Below are 18,092 nucleotides of genomic sequence, written 5' to 3'. Positions count from 1 at the left end.
TTGAGTCGCCCCCAAGTTTTTGTATGGAGCAGTCATCATTTGGACAAATCCTTTGGATTAAAAAAAAAAAAATCCGTCAGTGAGGAGGCAGAAACTTGCTGAAGCCTGAGTCTCAGAGGCTGCGGGGCGGGGCCAAGACAGAAGGGGCGGGCTAGAGGGGGCTGGACCTGGAGGAGAGAGGCGGGGCGAAGCTCGGCTGCGCATGCTCGGTGTGGACGGTCCTCCGCTGCAGCGGCTGCCACCGCCCACTCGGGACTAGGAGCGAGCGCAGGCTGCACCGGAGCGGAGAAGGGCCCGGCTGGGCGAGCGTACGGCCATGGCCCCGTGGCTGCAGCTCTGTTCCTTCTTCTTCACTGTCAACGCCTGCCTCAACGGCTCGCAGCTGGCAGTGGCTGCGGGCGGCCCGGGCCGTGCGAGGGGCGCCGACACCTGTGGCTGGAGGGTAAGGCGAGGGCTTCTTCGGGCTCCAGGTTACCTGGGGGCTGTTGGCGCGCACAGGTGCGCGCGGACAAGCGAGTCGGGGTCGTCCGATCTCCAGACGCCGGATCTGCGGTCTGTGGGGTCCCCGGCTCCTCCAGCCCATCCCGCGTCTTGGTCCCCGGGCGCGCGTCCGCCGGTCCCCGCTTGGGATGAAAGGGGACGCCGACCCCTGGCTTTGTGTTGCTAATGAGGCGCGGCCGCTGGCTGGGGTCCGACTCCCGAGGGCGGGTGGCTGGGCGGCGGGGCGGGGGCCGTGCGCCCCACCCTTTGTTCCCGGCTCTCTGCCCCAGGGCTAAGCGTCCGGGACTGGGATCTTCCGGGCTGTCGCTGTACCGGTGCTCTTCGGAGCCGGTGGTTCGTGCCCTGGACCTCCAGTCCACAGCTCTGCGAGGGCTTAGGGCATCCAGGGAAGGGAACCTGGAGCGTTAGGGAACGATGCATCCACTTTCTCTCAATCGCTTTGTTCCTTCTAAGCAGCTCGCTCACCCTACTCCTTCCTACCCCACTGCGGATTCTTAACTTTCTAAAGATTTTGCCTGCAGGTCTCATGATGCCACCACTACCCATCAACGCGCCTCAGCTTGAGTTGAGGATGTTTTCATGGCCAAAGGGCAGCGAAAGTTTGTCTGCTTCGCCAGGTGCCCCGGACGTGAAACTGGCGGCACCCAGACTTTCTCTGTGTACTTGGAAGCCCTCTCCCCAGGGCGGGTATTCCTTTCATGTTGTCTGGGTACTGCGGTCGGTCCCCTGGTCTGCGGACCTTGAGCCTTCCACAGAGACAAGGGCGCTGAAAGTCAGGCCACTCACACCTTCAACCCTATTGTAAGAACGCAGTTTGCAACTCGGGCAGCCCGGAGCATGTCTGGACTGCCCAGTCTCGGTTTTCCTTACCTAGAAAGTGGAAGGGGGATGGGAGTGTTGCTGATTTCCGCAGGGCTCAGGGATATATTGGGGCAGTTTGCTTAGACCAAGGTTGTCTTACCTTTTCTCGTGGACTCAGCTACAACAGATAAGTACAGATAAGACCCAGAATAGGACCCCTCTTAGGGACACTTGGCTCACAGTTCAGAAAATGAGGTAAGAGCGGGCAGCTACGGGTCAACGATACCCACTCCCCTCTTAGTGGACGCTGTGAGTCCGTTTGGGTAAAGCCTCACGGTTTCTTACTGTGTTCCACTGCAATAAAACCTCATTGTTTTAACAGATACCAAATTTCCTTAAGGTGATCTCATGTTGACTTATTAATTCTCTTGTAAGATTTTAGATCTAGATTGGCAGTTGCTCCTTTTCTATAGTAGCCCTAGAATGCATGAAGCTTGTAAAGTTTTAACATTGGGTGTATAGTTGTCTCTGAAGAAGCCAAAGCAGTGTTTTTGTTCTTTAGGAATGTGTAGCTCCATAACTGCCCTCCACCCCTACCCTGCTGATGTGGTCCCATCACTGTTACCCACATTCCTGGCCTCCAGGGAGTGATCTCAACAGCTCCTGCCTTGGTGACTACTACAGCCCTTTCCTTGGGTCACCATCTCCTTCCTGCATGAGCTTGGAAGCTTCTGGGCCATATCCCAGATTCCAGGCTCTTTGCCATGGCTCCTTTCCTTCTGTAATTGCCTGCTTGGTACATGTGAAAGTAGGCCCAGCTTACTCACCCTCCTCCTTTGCACAGCAGTGTTTTCTGCCCCTCCTTCCCTGTTGTTTGGCTTTTAATTCCTTTCACACAGCCAGCATGTGCTTTCCATCTTGACTGTTTTCTGCCCCGAGAGCTCCCTGCTTGGTTTAACAGTCCATCCATGTGACACCTCTTCAGGGAAGCCCTCCCAGAATGCTATGCCCTGTGCTTTACTTTCTCATTCAGGTCCCTTAGTCTTTGGTGCTCACCAGCTTTGTGTGTTTAGTTTCCTTGGTGGTGTCGAGGCTTGGAACCCTAAAGTCTTGGTTGAGGCCATGTAGACCCTGCAATCTTTTTTTTTTTTTAAAGATTTTATTTGTTATGTATACAACATTCTGCTTCCATGTATATCTGCACACCAGAAGGCACCAGATCTCATAATGGATGGTTGTGAGCCACCATGTAGTTGCTGGGAATTGAACTCAGGACCTCTGGAAGAGCAGTCAGTGCTCTTAACCTCTGAGCCATCTCTCCAGCCCGACCCTGCAATCTTTCTTCAAAATCCTATATTAAATGGTTTGAAGAATTGGAAGAGCTGAGCCTACTGCTGTAATCCCAGCTACTCAGGTGGCTGAGGCAGCAGGATCAAAAGTTTTGGGCCTGCCTAGGCTTCGGAATGAGTTTTGGGGCTAGCCTAGGCAGCTTTAGAAAGACCCAGTCTTGAAGGAAGGAAGGAAGGAAGGAAGGACGGAAGGAAAAGGAGAGAGTGAGAGTGTGCTAGAGATGATACAACCCAGCAGCAGAACATGTGTGTGGCATGCCTGAGGTCTGGGTTCATCTCCAGTTGGAGGCAGACAAGGAGATCTCAACACCAGCCTTCCATCTGTATGTCCTGTGTGCAGTAGGCCTTTGCACAGCATTCCTGGCTGCAGCCACTTTCAAAACTTGTGGAAAATATCATCCTTCTGCTTCTTACCTTTTTAGTCACTTTTCTGAGCTCTGTTATTAGTAAGATGGGGACAGGAAACTCTCCCTGTCCCCACCTTACTAATTAAGATACTCCAGAGGTTGCTTTGTCATGGGGTTCTAGTAGGTACTAATGTTCAGAATCTTGAGTCATACCTGCCTCTCTTACAGGTCTGCTACTCATCCTGTACATGTTGGCCTTAATTCTGAGGTCACTTATGATCTAGTTGGGTCTGAAAAAATATATGAGAGTCAAAGGCTGAGTCAGGAAGATGGCTGTGCCCTTTCTCCCTTCCTCCCCCCCAAAAAAGAAAGCAAAGAAAAGGCTGAGAGGGGGTTTGGGAACTGTAGCTCATTGGTTGAGTGCTTGCCCGGCATCCCGAGGGTCAGGGGAAGGATAAGGAATAAAGATGGATGGAGTGGTGCTTACAAACCTTTAGCACCCAGAAGGTAGGCAGATCTCTGTGAGTTCAGCACCAGTTTGACCTACATACCGAGCTCCAGGCCAGCCAAGGATACATAGTGGGACCCTACCTCAAGCAAACAAAAATAAGGCCTAAGGGTAAATTATATGTGATTCCAACAGAAGTGGGTATTCTGGGGTCTGAGTTTCACTTTGAACCTTGAGCCTGAAAGGTGGGGCAGGGTCTGGACACTGGAGAACAAATGAGTGAATGCCCTGCTTAATAATCTCCACAGGGCATTTGGGCCAGAAACCCAGGCAGCTGTAGGACTGGATATTTCCCCAGGATTTAAAGGTGTTGCAGCCAAGAGAACTTCTCTCAGGGACCATGGGCTGGCCTGGTTTAAGTGGTCAGGTTTCACAACCTCCCTATTACTTGTGGGGTAATTAAAGGACTGATACCATCTCAAACATGGCTCAGTGTTTTAGAAACAAGTTGTGGGCAAACTTCCTTAACTATTTGAAGAAAAAAAAAAAAAAAACCTCCTAGTCTTTGCTGGGTAAAGTTGTGCTTTGAATAATAAATACTGTTTTTGTTTTTTTCAAAAGAGTAGTAATTTGTTAAGCTTCCAGGCAGCAGGCTCCTGCATTGACACCAGCTTGAAACTCCCACTACTTAGGTTGCTGTTTCTTTCTTTCATTGTTTGAGACAGGATTTCTCTAGGCTGTCCTAGAACTTACAGAGATCTGTCTGGCTCTACATTCTCAGTATTGGAATTAAAGGTGTGTACCACCGTTACTTCCTGACACTTTATTTATTTATTTATTTTGATGTGTGTGTTTTATTTTATTGATTTGCCAGATTAGGTTGTGCAGGTGTGTACTCATGCAGAGGCCAGAGGATGTTAGGAGACCTGTTCTAATTCTTTGTTTTATTCCCTCGTCACATGTCTCTTACTGATACTGGAAATAGGCTGTCGGCCAGCAAGCCTCAGTGATTCTCTTGTCTTTGCTCCTCTTAGCACTCATGGAATAGCCACATATGCATGGGTGGTGAGGATTTGAACTCAGGTCCTGCTTGTCCAGCAATTGCTTGTGCCCACTGAATCATTTTCCTAGCCCCCAACTCTTTTTGATGATGGAACGGTCCTGTTTGTGATGGATACCTTTACTGTGTCAACCTTCATGCTGAGAGATTCTGAAACCTCCTCCTGTCTTGCTAAAAACAGGAGTTCCAAAGTCAGACTTGGTGGGCCATAAATACTTTGGAGGCAGAGCAGAGAAGGAGGATCAAGAGTTCAAGGCCAGCTTGGAGGCCATATATTACATATTGCTTATAAAGCAAGCAAGCTCATAAACAAACAAATGAACCAAAAGCCTAGAAATCCATTCTCACAAATTTCTGTTTAGTAGCTTTTCCTTTGGGCCATTTCTGGTCTCCTACCCTAGATGGCGTTCATATTCCCTGGTTCTGTTGTGTCTGAACTACCATTTCTGAACCCATCCCCCAAAAGACTTAGTAATTCGGAAACTGTATGCTGGCACCATACAATGAAGTACGAGTTTCCCATTTAAGGCAAATATTTCATCTGCAAAGGTAGAAAGGAATAGGGTAGTATGGGGGGGGGTCCCAGCTGGTTAAAATTTAGGCCCCTGATAAAAGTCCAAGCCAAGCATTCTTCCTGGCTGGGAGCCCAGGCATGTTTATTTGATTCTGAATTGGATGCATTTCCATTCACTTGCATCTCATGACTCCTAAGCCCTGTATTTGCTCTTTGTGTTCTATCGTCATGTGGACCACATCACAGACGCTTTTGTGTCATACAGAATTCTTAGATAAAAATTATTTTGGTTTTGAGCTGATGGATTTTGTTTTTTAGAGCTGTTTTAATGAGACATACAATGCTTTCTTCCATCTTTTTTTTTTTTTGTTTGTTTGTTTGTTTTGTTTTTCGAGGCAGGGTTTCTCTGTGGCTTTGGAGTCTGTCCTGTAACTAGCTGTCCTGTAACCAGGCTGGTCTCCAAACTCACAGAAGATCTCAAGTGCTGGGATTAAAGGCATGTGCCACTACCGCCTGGCTCTTCCATCCTGTTTTGCACTTGGTTAGGCGCCTACCTGGCCTTAGTCTTTTTTCTTTCATTTTCTCCATCCCCCATCCATCCAACCCTGAAGGTCCGGAAGTACCTGGACCATTGTGCTAGTTATCAACTCATCGGTACAGCTGCATGAATGGGTACAGCTTCCAGCATTATTTCTTCCCAAAGCTGGCTTTTTTTTGTTGTTGTTTTGTTTTTGTTTTTGTTTTTGTTTTGTTTTTTGAGACAGGGTTTCTCTATGTAGTTTTGGAGCCTATCCTGGCACTCGCTCTGGAGACCAGGCTGGCCTCGAACTCATAGCGATCCGCCTGCCTCTGCCTCCTGAGTACTGGGATTAAAGGCATGCAACACCAATGCCCAGCTCCAAAGCTGGCTTTTCAGATACATCCAGAACCTTCTGGTATCAAAATTGCCTTGGGAATTTGTTGAATGAAGATGCAGGGCTAATGGGACCAGAATGAGAGAGTAGTAGAGCCCAGGAGTTACCATTGAACACAGTCCTGGGGTAAATGATTCTGGTACCATCTCAATGATGAGACACATGGCTTTAGTGACAGGTCTCCAAAATCAAGAGAGGAAGAGAAAATACTTTCTAAATATTTACAGACAGTCATTTTGGCTTTAAATGACTTAGATAACAGTCCCAGAATTGAGGCATTTGGGGGAGTGGAGGTTGTGTTTCTGGGGAGCTAGTTAGGGCCTGGGTGTGGACCTCTGGTCTTAGGGCTAGAGAGGAGTCCTGGGAAAGAAGGGCACTTCCACCAGGTTCCTCTGCGGAACAGCTGGGTTTGTCTGGAAAACTGTCTGAGGAAGGAGTAGGGCAGGATCCAAATCTGTCTTGGCTGTTCAGACCGAACAGACAGCTTCCTACAAAGGAAAGAACTGCTCATGCCTTTTTCAGTCTTTATTTTAACTTAAGTATTTTTCATGCTTCATTTGGCTTAAAATGTGTTGGGTGGTTGTTTTTTGTTTTGTTTTGTTTTTGTTTTTTTCTTTCAAGCCCTTTCCCCCTCATCTGTCCCTGAACTTTTCCCTCACTATGCGCCCTCCCCCCCCCCCCCCCAGCAGATGTCTGCTGCTGCTGGGGCCACTCCATCAACAATTTTATTGTCCTCTTTCATTCTCCACTGCCTCTTATGCCTGCCTGTGATGGATGGCTTTTCAGGCTTCTGGAAGCTGGGGCCCCCACCTGCCATTTGTAAGAGTATGCGGCGCGCGCGCGCGCGCGCGCGCGCGCGCGTGTGTGTGTGTGTGTGTGTGTGTGTGTGTGTGTGTGTGTCTGTCTGTCTGTCTGTCTGTCTGTCTGTCTGTCTGTTGGGGGTGGGCTCAGGTGCACATGGCAGGTCACCAGGCTGTACTTAAAGGCAGACTTCTCTCTTGCTCCTCTGACATTCTCACCTTTGCCATTCTGCATCTTCGCTGAATGTGGAATGTCACTACCTTCAGCAAGTCTGAGCTATCTTTGGTTGCAGGAGGCCAGACTTGCCCAGCCAGTGGGAGGCATTCATTGTCCTGTAGGGCAGTGTTTATCTTTGGCTGTCGGGAAGTTCTGAATGGTCCTGACACAGGATTAGGTGACTGATGGCCCTATAGCACATTGTCTCCTCAGGGCCCAAGCCTTTGAAGCTCCTCCTGGTGGGAAGTGAAGAGACTGTTTGCTCTGTTAAAATGCCTTGGTATTTCCTCTGTTTAACCACAGGCCACTTCCCCTCTGCTACTCTAAACCCGGCAGGGGCCACCAGCTGATTGAAAAGACACAAGCCCTGGAGTGATCGTATCCAATTGAAGCAAATAGTCTTACTGCTGATTATAGTGGGGGCACGTCTAGGAATCTACTAGGTGGTTTCTTGTGTTTCTCAAAATTTAGCCAGTCGACATAATTCAAACTTAAAGTCCTCAGTGCATAAATTGGTCTTTTTTAAAGTGAGGGGAACCCAAATTAGAAATTAAAATTCGGGTATGTTTTATTTACGTATGGCAAGTTAAAGTGGGTCAATCAACAGACTTTCTTAATCATGTTTAGGAAGGGCACGGTGTCTAGTCAGAGATGCCACAGTTGGCTAGCCATTCAGCTACTGTGTGTCTCACATTCGCAGAAATCCATGAGAGAAGTTTGCAGCTTAAGTGATACCTTGAATATCTCCAGGGAGACTCCAGTTCTTTTTCAAGCATTATCTTGAAGAAGGTTTGATTAATAACACAAATCAGGAAACTAAAAATGGAACAATTTAAAAATTGTAAAAGAGTGAAAATCAAAACTTTGGCTGGACCCTGCTTTTGTGAAAGGTCTAAAAATATAACTGTAGTCACTCTCTAGTAGAGACAACTATTTTAACATTTACAACTCCATTGTTCAAAGTATCCATTGTAAAAAGGGCTTCCCTTTTCTTTGGTTCCTTGTTTGGAAATGTTGGGGGAAGGTGGATGTAGCTAATTAAGGCTACAACATTTAAAGGGGGGGATTTAATCGGTACCATCTGTCTTCAACAAATCACAGAGTAGATGACAAAATAAAGATGTGATGTGAACACACATGTAATTCTTCTCTGAAACGGAAGTTGGCCTATAAATTTTCTGACTTAATAGTGTAAATGAAAACTACCTCAACTCTACATGTTTACAGAGTGTGTCCTTTATGGTGAGCCCAATCCTGAACTATCCTATTTGCATATGGCTTTACAGGAGGAGTGGAAAGAGCAACAGGTGGTGATTATTGTTGGACATTTAATATAGTAGAATCATGTATATCTGGCCAATCTAAACCTGACCCAATGGACATTAAACATGAGGCTTTGCATTAAAACTACCACACTGAAGTTACTAGAAAAGCCATGAAGTATCAGCTTTGAAAAGGGAATGGATGTTGATAGATATCATTAATTAATTAAAATATTTACATGTCCTATTAAACAAATCTTCAAATGAATCCTTTGGAAGTCATGAAGGATTGGGCTTTAAATACAACTCCCACCCACCCCCAGCTAAAAAATAGCAGAGGGTAGGATGGCTTAGTAGTAGAGGTCTTGCTTGATTTGCCATGAGTTTGATGCTTAACACAATAAAAAGCACTTTATATACTTAAAACCTAGGAGTTTTTCCAAGGGGCCTGTTTTTTTCATTTTGTAGACGTTCCCCGGTGTTCTGGCTGTGGCAGAAGACTTCTGTGCTGAGCTAGACTCCTGTGCTGGGGGGGGGGTCTTTGAATGGAAGGTGACTTTCTTAAGATGGGCCATATGGTTTACAAACTTTGTCTCTGCAATTTTATTCCATCCAGGGGATTTCTGGTCCCCCGAGGAAGAAAATGCAGTACAATGCAGACCAAATGTAGGAGTAGCCAACCTACACATCCTGCTGGGTGACAGTTTATGGCCTCCTTCTGGGTGTACACATTTGCTCTGGGTGGGGCATTGACACTCCTGGTTAGAATTTGTAGTAACTGCTCACTATCCTAAGCTCTCAAAGACTTCTTTGAAGGCAAGAGTTTTTGTTTGTTTGGTTTTTGTTTTGTTTTTTTTTTTTTTGTTTTGTTTTCAGATACTTAAAAACCATAAAAATCCCCAAATAATGCCAGATTCTGTCCCTGAAACTTCCCCTCCAGTGGGGAGCGGGAGGGGAAGAGTGGGCAGAGGTGGGCAGAGTAGGGATGGGTTCTGAGCTCAGACCTTTGTACCTTCCACACCATCCTGCTAATTCCACACAAGGAAACAAGGACCCACCTCAGCTGTTCCTCAAGCTGTGGTTACCCCAGCAAAAGCAGTTTAATGACAAGTGAGTGCCAGAGGCCCTGCTTGCAGGCCACCTTGGGAAGCTCACATCTCAGTTGGTTCTTAGCATCTTTGTCATCTTTCTCTGCCTCAGTTGCCCCAGTTTCAGCTTCTCTGGGTGTGCGTTTCACCTGTGCTCTCAAAGTCTGCATTAATGAAGTCCTTATACCCTCCAGATTTAGTGAGAATGCAGCCAAGCCATGTTTACAGCTGAGGCTAGCCTGCAACTTACTATAGTAGCCTAGGATGTCTCAAAGTTCAAGCTTCCCGTCTCCGAAGTCCTGAGATTACAGGTATACACCACCTTGCTTTCTTTCGTTATTTCCCTTCTCCATCTCCATCTCTTCTTGGTAGATATTAGATTCTCCACTCGTATTTCCTGAATGCCTGAGTGATCTGCAGGATATTAAAATAGGAAGCCGGGTGCTGGTGATGCATGCCTTTAATCTCAGCAGAGGCAGGTGAATCTCTGTGAATTCGAGGCCAGCCTGGTTTACAGAGTGAGTGCCAGGACAGGCTCCAAAGCTATACAGAGAAACGCTGTATTGAAAAACCAAAAATAAATAAAATAAAATAGGACAATAGGATGCCTCCTTGCAAGTTGTTGTCTACTGTGGCCTCTCTGAGGAATTCACACCTAAGTTAATGAAAGTCCCTCTGATATTCTCTCTTAATTAACTTGTGTTTTCTCGACATTGGCTGCTAATGTAGAATTAGGTGCCAAGTGTAGCAAAAGAATTCCCTTGATTTATCCATTCACTCTACATAGTATGGGCATTCTTGAAGGTTGACTTAGTGGACAGAGGCTGGGCTTCAGACTCTAGATCCTCCTCAAGGAACTTGAGTAGGGGCTGCTGTTACATGAGAACCACATCCTGTAGTGCCTGATGCTTTTGAGGAGTGCTGCTGAGACAGTTCTTGGTTCCCTGCACTGAAGGTGGGGGGGCGGGGCAGGATGTGAAGCATTAGTGCCGGGCATCAAACTAGGTGTTCTGGTTTTCACAGTGGCCCTCGTACCTTGTCAGGATGTCCTTTAAAAGAGGTACAGTGGTCGCCCTATTGCCCTTCCTCCACTTGTGAATGTGGCTCATTTTTCTGAGGTCACATGACTGCTGGCCCGTCAGCATCAGAGGTGCTCCCTGCCTTTGGGGCTGGGGATTTGCTGGCCAGCTGTGGTAATGAGTTTTTGTGGGCTTTGATTTTCATGCCTCACTTCCCTGTGGGAGGAACTAGATATTTCTGATCTTACCTCTGCTCATATTCAGATCCAACCAAGCAATCAGTGACTTCCCCGGCTTTTTTGTGGGAGACTGTGGGAAAAGTCCTGGTTGGCTGGCTATGAATTAATGAAATCCTTAGAAGCCTTCACTAAAGATAGCTCCTGTGGTTTGGAAAAAAGAAAGAGAAAGAAAGAAAGAAAGAAAAAGGCATTGCCTTTTAATTTGAGAAAGAGGTCATGGAGTTTTACCAAAATTAAGTAGAAGAAAAAAAAAAAAAGCCCAACATCTGGTTGTGCTGGCCAAAGAGAGCTTCAGGGTCTCAGGAGCTGTGGGTTCCCAGTGTGCAATGTGCTGTGGGGCATGCTACCCCAACCCCTCCTTGCTGTCCCAGACACTCTGCCTCTCATTGTTCACCTCTTGGGTTTTGAAGTCATTGAGAGACAGGAATTCTACTCCCCACATCTTTTCACTTGATGTGTTGTATTTCCCATTCACTGAACTTCCTTCTTTTTACTTTGCACATAGTTTTAAACATAGTTTTTCAAATTGGCCAGGTCTAATGTAATCCTTGCTTTTATCTTACTAAAAAGGATGGGCTAGGTCATGCAGGGGAGCATGGGTAGAAGGCTGGGAAGGGGAGGTCTCTAAATGATGTGTAAGACATTTTAAAATTAGTAGGGATTTTCTGATAAGAGAGAGAATGATAGATTGCTGGAGAGTTCTAGGAAAGGGAGATGATTCGAGAGTTGAGTTATGACTTTGAAAAGTAGGAGCCCTGGCTGATAAGGTGCCACACACCTGCAACTTTAGAACTACAGAGGTGTAGGGTGGAAGGTGGTTGGAAGTTTAAGGGCAGTCAGGACTACACAAAGAAATCTTGGCAAAAAAACAAAACAAAGCAAGCAAACAAACAAAAAAACCAAAACAAAAAAAATAATAAAAGCAGAAACAATATCTTAAGTGTCTTCTGTGTGCATGTCACCTCCAGCTAGGTGAATGATAAACCCAATTCATGTTTTTAAAAATCTGCAAATATTTGGTCTTATCTGCATTAAAATTAATCCCCCCCCCTTTTTTTTTTTTTTTTTTTTTTTCTGAGACAAAGTTTCTCAGTGGCTTTGGAGGCTGTCCTGGAACTAGCTCTTATAGACGAAGCTGGTCTTAAACTCACAGAGATCTACCTGCCTCTGCCTCCTGAGTGCTGGGACTAAAGGCATGTGTCACCACGGCCTGGTCCTTCTCTCTATCTCTCATTTTTTGACACAGGGTTTCTCTGTGTAATAGCCCTGTCTGTTCAAGAACTCGCTTTGGAGACCAGGATGGCCTCGAATCGAGATCTTCCTGCCTCTGCCTCCTGAATGCTGGGGCTAAAGGCATGTACTACCACACTCAGTTCAGATTATCTTCCTTTTCAATGTTAATGACATCTTGATACTCTGCAGATATCTTCTGCAGCCTGTTACCTGTGTCCAGGATGGCCATTGCTTATGTCCTTTCTCCTATATTTGGTGTTCTGAAATCAAGCCTGCAGGAAAGTGAATGCTTGTTTTGCTTGACCTTGCTTTAAGCTGTTTCTATCTCCTTTAGTGTAAAACATTTTCTTCGCCCACTCTGCTCCTCATGGTCATTCCACTGAGCTATCTTTTTAGCTCATTTTAGATTCAACTGTCAATAGATATGGGTGCTTTCTCAGCCATAAGCAAAATGTATTCGTTTGTAAATAGAAATTATTACATTTAACAGTTTTTCTGGTGGTGAATACAGTTTGGTTTTATGCATGTATGTATTAATGCAGTGTTTTCCATTTGCACTGCCCCCCTCCCCACCTCTTCTCTTAGTAGCTTTGGAGCCTAACCTGGAACTCTGTTGACCAGGCTAGCCTTGAACTCACAGAGATCCACTTACCTCTGCATCCTGAGTGCTAGGATTACAGGTGTGTGCCCAGCTTTGCCTTCTCTTTTACTTCTTTGAATGTCTAAAGAAAGTGCAGTGTGTCTTGGGTTCTCCTGTAACAAACCCTTTCCTTGGAGATCTTTTGACTTCAACTGAGCTCTCTGAAAAGTAGCAGTGCTCTTTCTCAAGAAGGCTTTAGGTTTCTGCGACTCACTGGGACTTGTTGCAAACAGTTATAGGTGTTGCCTTCAGTGACGGGGAATGAATTCCTGTTGAGTACATGTTTGGCTCCAGCAAGTGTACAGCTGAGTACTTCCTCACCCCAAAATGCAGCCATTTGTCTGTGCTAAGAAAACACAGAACTTTATTTCCAGCAAACCCACTCTACTCAAAACATATCCTCAAAGTCAGTTTCCAGCCTTTAAGTTCTATGATTGCTTGTTACCTAAGTTTTTAGAGTCTCTTCAGACAGTTTTCTTTAGTTTAACTCGAATTACTATCTCCTACCTAATTACATGGCTTTACTTGCTTGTATTTGTCTCTCACAGACTTAAGGGCCAAGACCTGTAAAGTTAATATTGGTAATTTTTCAAAGAAAGTTAAAACGTCAAAAAGGGACAAGTTGTTATTCTTACAGGGTACCAGGGAAACGACAGACAAAACCCCCATCTTTTATTCATAAGTCCAGGGGGACTATGAGGGCTCAGGCAAGCCTATGTGCCTGGCATTTGTTCAGCTTTCAGGACTGGGCCTCCTCCCCTGCTGGCCATGAAATGTCATGCCGGGATGTAATAGTGGGACATTCAGCATCCAGAGAATGGACCTCAGAGGTTCAACTTTGCTTTTCACTTTCTTTTCTGGCACAGAGTCTGTGGTCTTCTCAGTGGCCTGACAGTGAAAGGCCAGAAAGCAGCCCCTATTCGGATGCTGGCAAGGATGGAGTACAAGCCCAGGCCTGTGGGCTGGGACTCCTGTGCTGGAATGTACACCAACACAAAGGCCATGTGAGGGGGCACCTCAGGAGGGGGTGGCAGCTTAGCTTGCCTTTGCTGGGCCTAGTTTGTTCTGATCCCAGGAGAGAGTTCCTGTTTCCATGGCTACACTACCTCAGGTTTGGTGGGTCCAGAGTGCAAGGAGCTTTGATTTCAGAATGAACTGTCCCTGTGTAGAGGGAGGTGTTGAGGACAGAGGGCTGAGGCCATGCAACTGCCTAGGCTCCTCATTTTCTCCAGATGAAGAAAACCCAGGCAGCATTTGCTAAAACAAGACAGAAGTTTGATTCAGATCAGTGGATTGGGAGCAACTGGGAGGGATTTCTGGAGATACTTTTGGTTGTGGCAGCCTTGTGGGGTTGGCACTGATTGGGTGGTAGGGCCGTTGCGCAGCTAAGCATCCTAACAAGAAGGAGAATAATTGAGCAAGAGCAGCATCACCAAGGCCGACTTAGGGCTTCCATCTTAGTGTTGGAGCTTTTCAGTGCCTTTTAACTTCCTTTCTGCTTCACAGACCCTGGTGGCTCTGTAAATTGGCATGTGGGATGACTTGCCACCAGACTCCCCCAGACAAATGATTAAACTCTTGTGGTGCTCCCCAAAGATAGACTCTGAATGCAACTACTATTTTACATGTAAAAGGCAATTTTTTTCCCTTGCCATAATTTGATCAAAGTGGCCTAACCTGCACCTCTGTTTTTGTTGCTCACGGATGGTCTGTGGATAACATTACATTTTTTCAGCATGAAACCCAACACTTCAAATCCCTGAAGCAGTCTCAAATTTATGGTTAATAAAAGCATTTATTGTACTGGATGTCATCTGTTATATCACTCTGGGGCTAGAAACTGGCAAGCACTGGACAGGAAATATTTTCATTTCAAATCACTTCAATCTTATGGTCTAGGGGCAAAAGTGTCTGATTTCGGGAAAGCCACAGTGAATAGCTTGGTAATGAATGCATTTTTAGCTGATTAAGTAGGCATTCTCTCTCCCTTGCAAACAGTTTTCCCTCTTTGGCTTCGTGAAACTAAATAAACATGTGATATTAAATGATAGTATTTTTTGTTTTCTATTGGCCAGTGTCTTCACTTTGATTATCTTAAGATTTTAGTGTTTTCCAGGAATCCTGAGCAGAGCAGGCACAAACTAGGAGTGAGAAGCTACACTGTGTTAGGGCCTCGTTGTCCTTCCTTCCTTCCTTCCTTCCTTCCTTCCTTCCTTCCTTCCTTCCTTCTTCCTTCCTCCTCTCCCTCCCACTTCCCTCCTTTCTTTCTTTTGAGGTAGGGTCACTCTATGAAGCCCTGGCTAACATGGAACACAATATATAGACCATAGATCATGCTGTGTTGGAACTTGTGGCAATCCCCCTGCCTGTGCTCCACTTCTGAGTGCTAGGATTGCAGGCTATGCCCCATCTGGAGCAGAGAATATGCTGACTCTTCCAATTTCCCCTTTTAAAATGAATGTTGGTACCTTGCTCTTGAGATCATGAAATTAGGAGAAAAAATGTATTTCCATTGTTGTTGTTTTAAAGGATGTCTGAAGTTTTATTGTAATTTGAGGCCTGATCTTCCATAGCCAACAAAGGAACAGTGGGGGTGAAGCAAATTCTAGGCAGATGAAGTCTGTGGGGATGTTAGATCTAAGTCACTAGACCTTTGTCCTGGTTGCCTTATGCCTTTAACCTGTTATCTGCACCATTACTTCCCAGCCAACCTCAGAGGCAGGGGCCAGGTGATTGACTCTAATGAGGTTCCCTGGTTTTCCAGATTCCATGGCAAAAGAGACAGGAAGGGATTAAGATGGAAGGACATGTGACTTGGAGAAGCCTCTGCCAGGAACCAGAGATCCAGAGTTACACTGCCTGTCCCCCAAGCAGTTGCATTTGCTCTGTCCTCGAAGCATCAAACTAAGTGGCATTTCTGCTTTATGCAGTAGCGAACTGATTGGGAGAAGGGGAGAGACCAGAGGGGATTTTGCACATCATTAAATTAAACTTACCTCAGAGGTTCCCGACCTGGCAGAGTGCCAGAATCACCGAGGGAAATTCTAGGTTTGGAGTGGAGTTGTTGCTGCCCAGCCTTCCCATAGACACCTGCTTAAGTGTAATATCCCAAGCAAGGATTCAGAATTTCCCCAAAAGCTGCCAGTTCATTGGTTACCAGAGTTTGGTAGAGAAAGAGGGAGAGTTTGACTAACAGGCATGCAGGGGATGGTAGAGTGTTTCACATGCATTTATGGTGGTGAACAAACCAACGTCTATGCATATTTAGACTCAAGGAAACTTTAATTTTACTAACTACAAAATTTTTGTAATGTGATGTTTTGATTAAACCGAGGTATCAATCGCATGGTTTCAGTTGAGATGGCAGATGGTGCCCAGTGAGGCAGTTTTATTTGAACTGCAGAAGTGGGCGTGGACAGGTGCTAAATTTTGTGACACAGTCATATCCAGTGGAACCTTTGGTGATGATGGGCATGGTCTTTCTTGTGTGTCCCATTTTGGTAGCCCCGAGCCATTCACTTGTAGCTATTGAGCACCTGAAATATGGTTAGCACATTTGGGGCTTTGGGTTTTAATTTTACTTCAATTTAAAGCTGGGTATGGTGGCATACACTTGTGATGTCACCAGCATTTGTGTGTGGTGGGGAGCGGGGTTAGGAGGATCAGGAGGCAATGCCAGTTTGAGCTATACAGTGAGTTGGAGCCTAGACTGGGCTACATAAGACAGTTTCTGAAAATAAAAATTGTAAAGTTAAAAAGAAAATCAACATTAAATATATAGCCAGATGTGGCTAGAGGCTACTTGAATATATTTTTCTCTTGGTAGTTGTATGTGGCTGGAGCTGCTTGACTGGGTGTTGTGATAATGCAGATCTTTGGCTCTGAGCTGGGTGCACACTAAACCCAAGGGTATTTGATGCTTGAGGGACAATAGTGTGTCATCTCAAATACAGGGCAAAATAGGAACCCAGAAGGACTTGCCAGCCGGGGTTGTAAGTACTGAACAGGTGTCTCATAACTAGGGCTGACCTAGGACCTGCCCAGGCACAGGAGATAGGGCTGCCAGCTGAATATGCATTTTCTTCCCCAAAGATAGCATCATATTTGGCCCAGATCATCCTTCAATTTCTCAACCTCCTTCATTTTAAGAGGTGCAAGGATTAAGGGCCAGTGTGATAGCTCAGTGGGTATATGCTCTTGCTGACAAGTTTGATCTGAGTTCTGTCTTTGGGGTTTGTATGGTAGAAGGAGAGCCTGCTCCCATAAGCCGACTTAGAAATGTCCCCCATAGTCTCAGATATTTAAACTTTGGGCCTATAGTTGGTGTGCTTTTTGGGGAGGCTTGGATGGTACAGCCTTGCTGAAGGAACCATGCCCCTGGCCAGGGGCAGGCTTTGAGATGATTAAAAGCCAAGCTGTATACCACTTTAGTTTCCCTCTCTGGATCCTGCTCCAGCTACCTGCTGTTTGCTGCCATGATGGCCTGTTTTATCTCTGTGAACTGTAAGCCAAAATAAAATCTTCTGTAAGTCACTTTTGGTTTTGGTGTTTTATCACAGCAGCAGGATAGTGAGCGATACACCACCACATGTACATGCTTCCTCTGTAATAAATAATTGTAATACAAAAACATTTAAAGGTATAGAGGATGGGATGCTGATTAATTTTCCTTTGTTCCTTTTGCAGCAGTGGGATGTTGGGGAAAAAGTACAGGGTGTTTTTTTTGTGTTGTTGTTGTTTTTGTTTTTTGGAGACAGGGTTTCTCTGTGGCTTTGGAGGCTGTCCTGGAAACTAGCTCTTGTAGATCAGGTTGGTCTCAAACTTATAGAGATCTGCCTGCCTCTGCCTCCCCAGTGCTGGGATTAAAGGTGTGTGCCGCCACCACCGCCCGGCCCAGGGTGTTTTTAACTAAGTCTCTATCATTTTATTTTATTAATAAAGACTCAGGAGTCAGATGCTGGGGGTGAAAACCCACCAGCTCAGAGAGGTAGAGAAAGCACCCAGCTACTTCCTCCATCTGAAAAAAAAAAAAAAAAAACTTCTCCAACCAGATGTCTCTCTCCTCTGCTTCCTCTGTGTGTCTCTGTCCTCCAGACTTCCACTAACTCTCTCTCTGTCTCTGTCTCTGTCTCTCTGTCTCTGTCTCTGTCTCTCTCTCTCTCTCTCTCTCTCTCTCTCTCTCTCTCTCACACACACACACACACACACACACACACACACACACACACCAGGTTGTTTGCCCCCCCTCTTGTTGATTTTATTTAATCCTGTTTACAATATTCAAGCAGAAAGCTCTTGGATTAAAGGTGTGTGGTAAAAGCCGGGAGGTGGTAGCCTACACCTTTAATCTCAGCACTCAGGAGGCAGAGGCAGGCAGATCTCTGGGTTTGAGGCCAGCCTCTACAGAGTGTGTTCCAGGATAGCCAAGAATGTTGCACAGAGAAACCCTGTCCTGAAACCACCCCCCCAAAAAAAAAATAAAGGGTGTGTGGTAGGGTTGAGCCACACCGTAGCTAGAAGCAGGTTTTTCTAATAAATAGCATAATCTCTGGGTTCACAGTGTGATTACATATCCTTCTGTAACAACAGGGTTCAAGTAGTGAGGTTAGTGGGTGTGTGGCTTGGGTGGGGCTGCCCTGGATATGCCTCCTAGATGGAGA

The 18,092-nt window shown here is 45.9% G+C and overlaps 1 protein-coding gene across 1 annotated transcript in view; it reads left to right on the top strand.

Annotated features, from left to right (window-relative positions):
• Positions 1 to 316: 316 nt before the first annotated feature.
• Il17rd (interleukin 17 receptor D) overlaps positions 317 to 18,092 on the top strand; it is a 58,495-nt gene continuing 40,719 nt past the window's right edge. Inside the window, exon 1 of the mRNA XM_027389619.2 lies at positions 317 to 442. Coding sequence (XP_027245420.1) covers positions 317 to 442 — 126 coding nt within the window. The remainder of the gene's footprint in view (positions 443 to 18,092) is intronic.

Source organism: Cricetulus griseus (assembly GCF_003668045.3).
Source record: "Cricetulus griseus strain 17A/GY chromosome 1 unlocalized genomic scaffold, alternate assembly CriGri-PICRH-1.0 chr1_1, whole genome shotgun sequence".
In the NCBI taxonomy this organism is placed as follows: domain Eukaryota; kingdom Metazoa; phylum Chordata; class Mammalia; order Rodentia; family Cricetidae; genus Cricetulus; species Cricetulus griseus.
The sequence above is the reverse complement of the archived record's forward strand: the minus strand, read 5'-3'. Positions and strand labels throughout refer to the sequence as shown.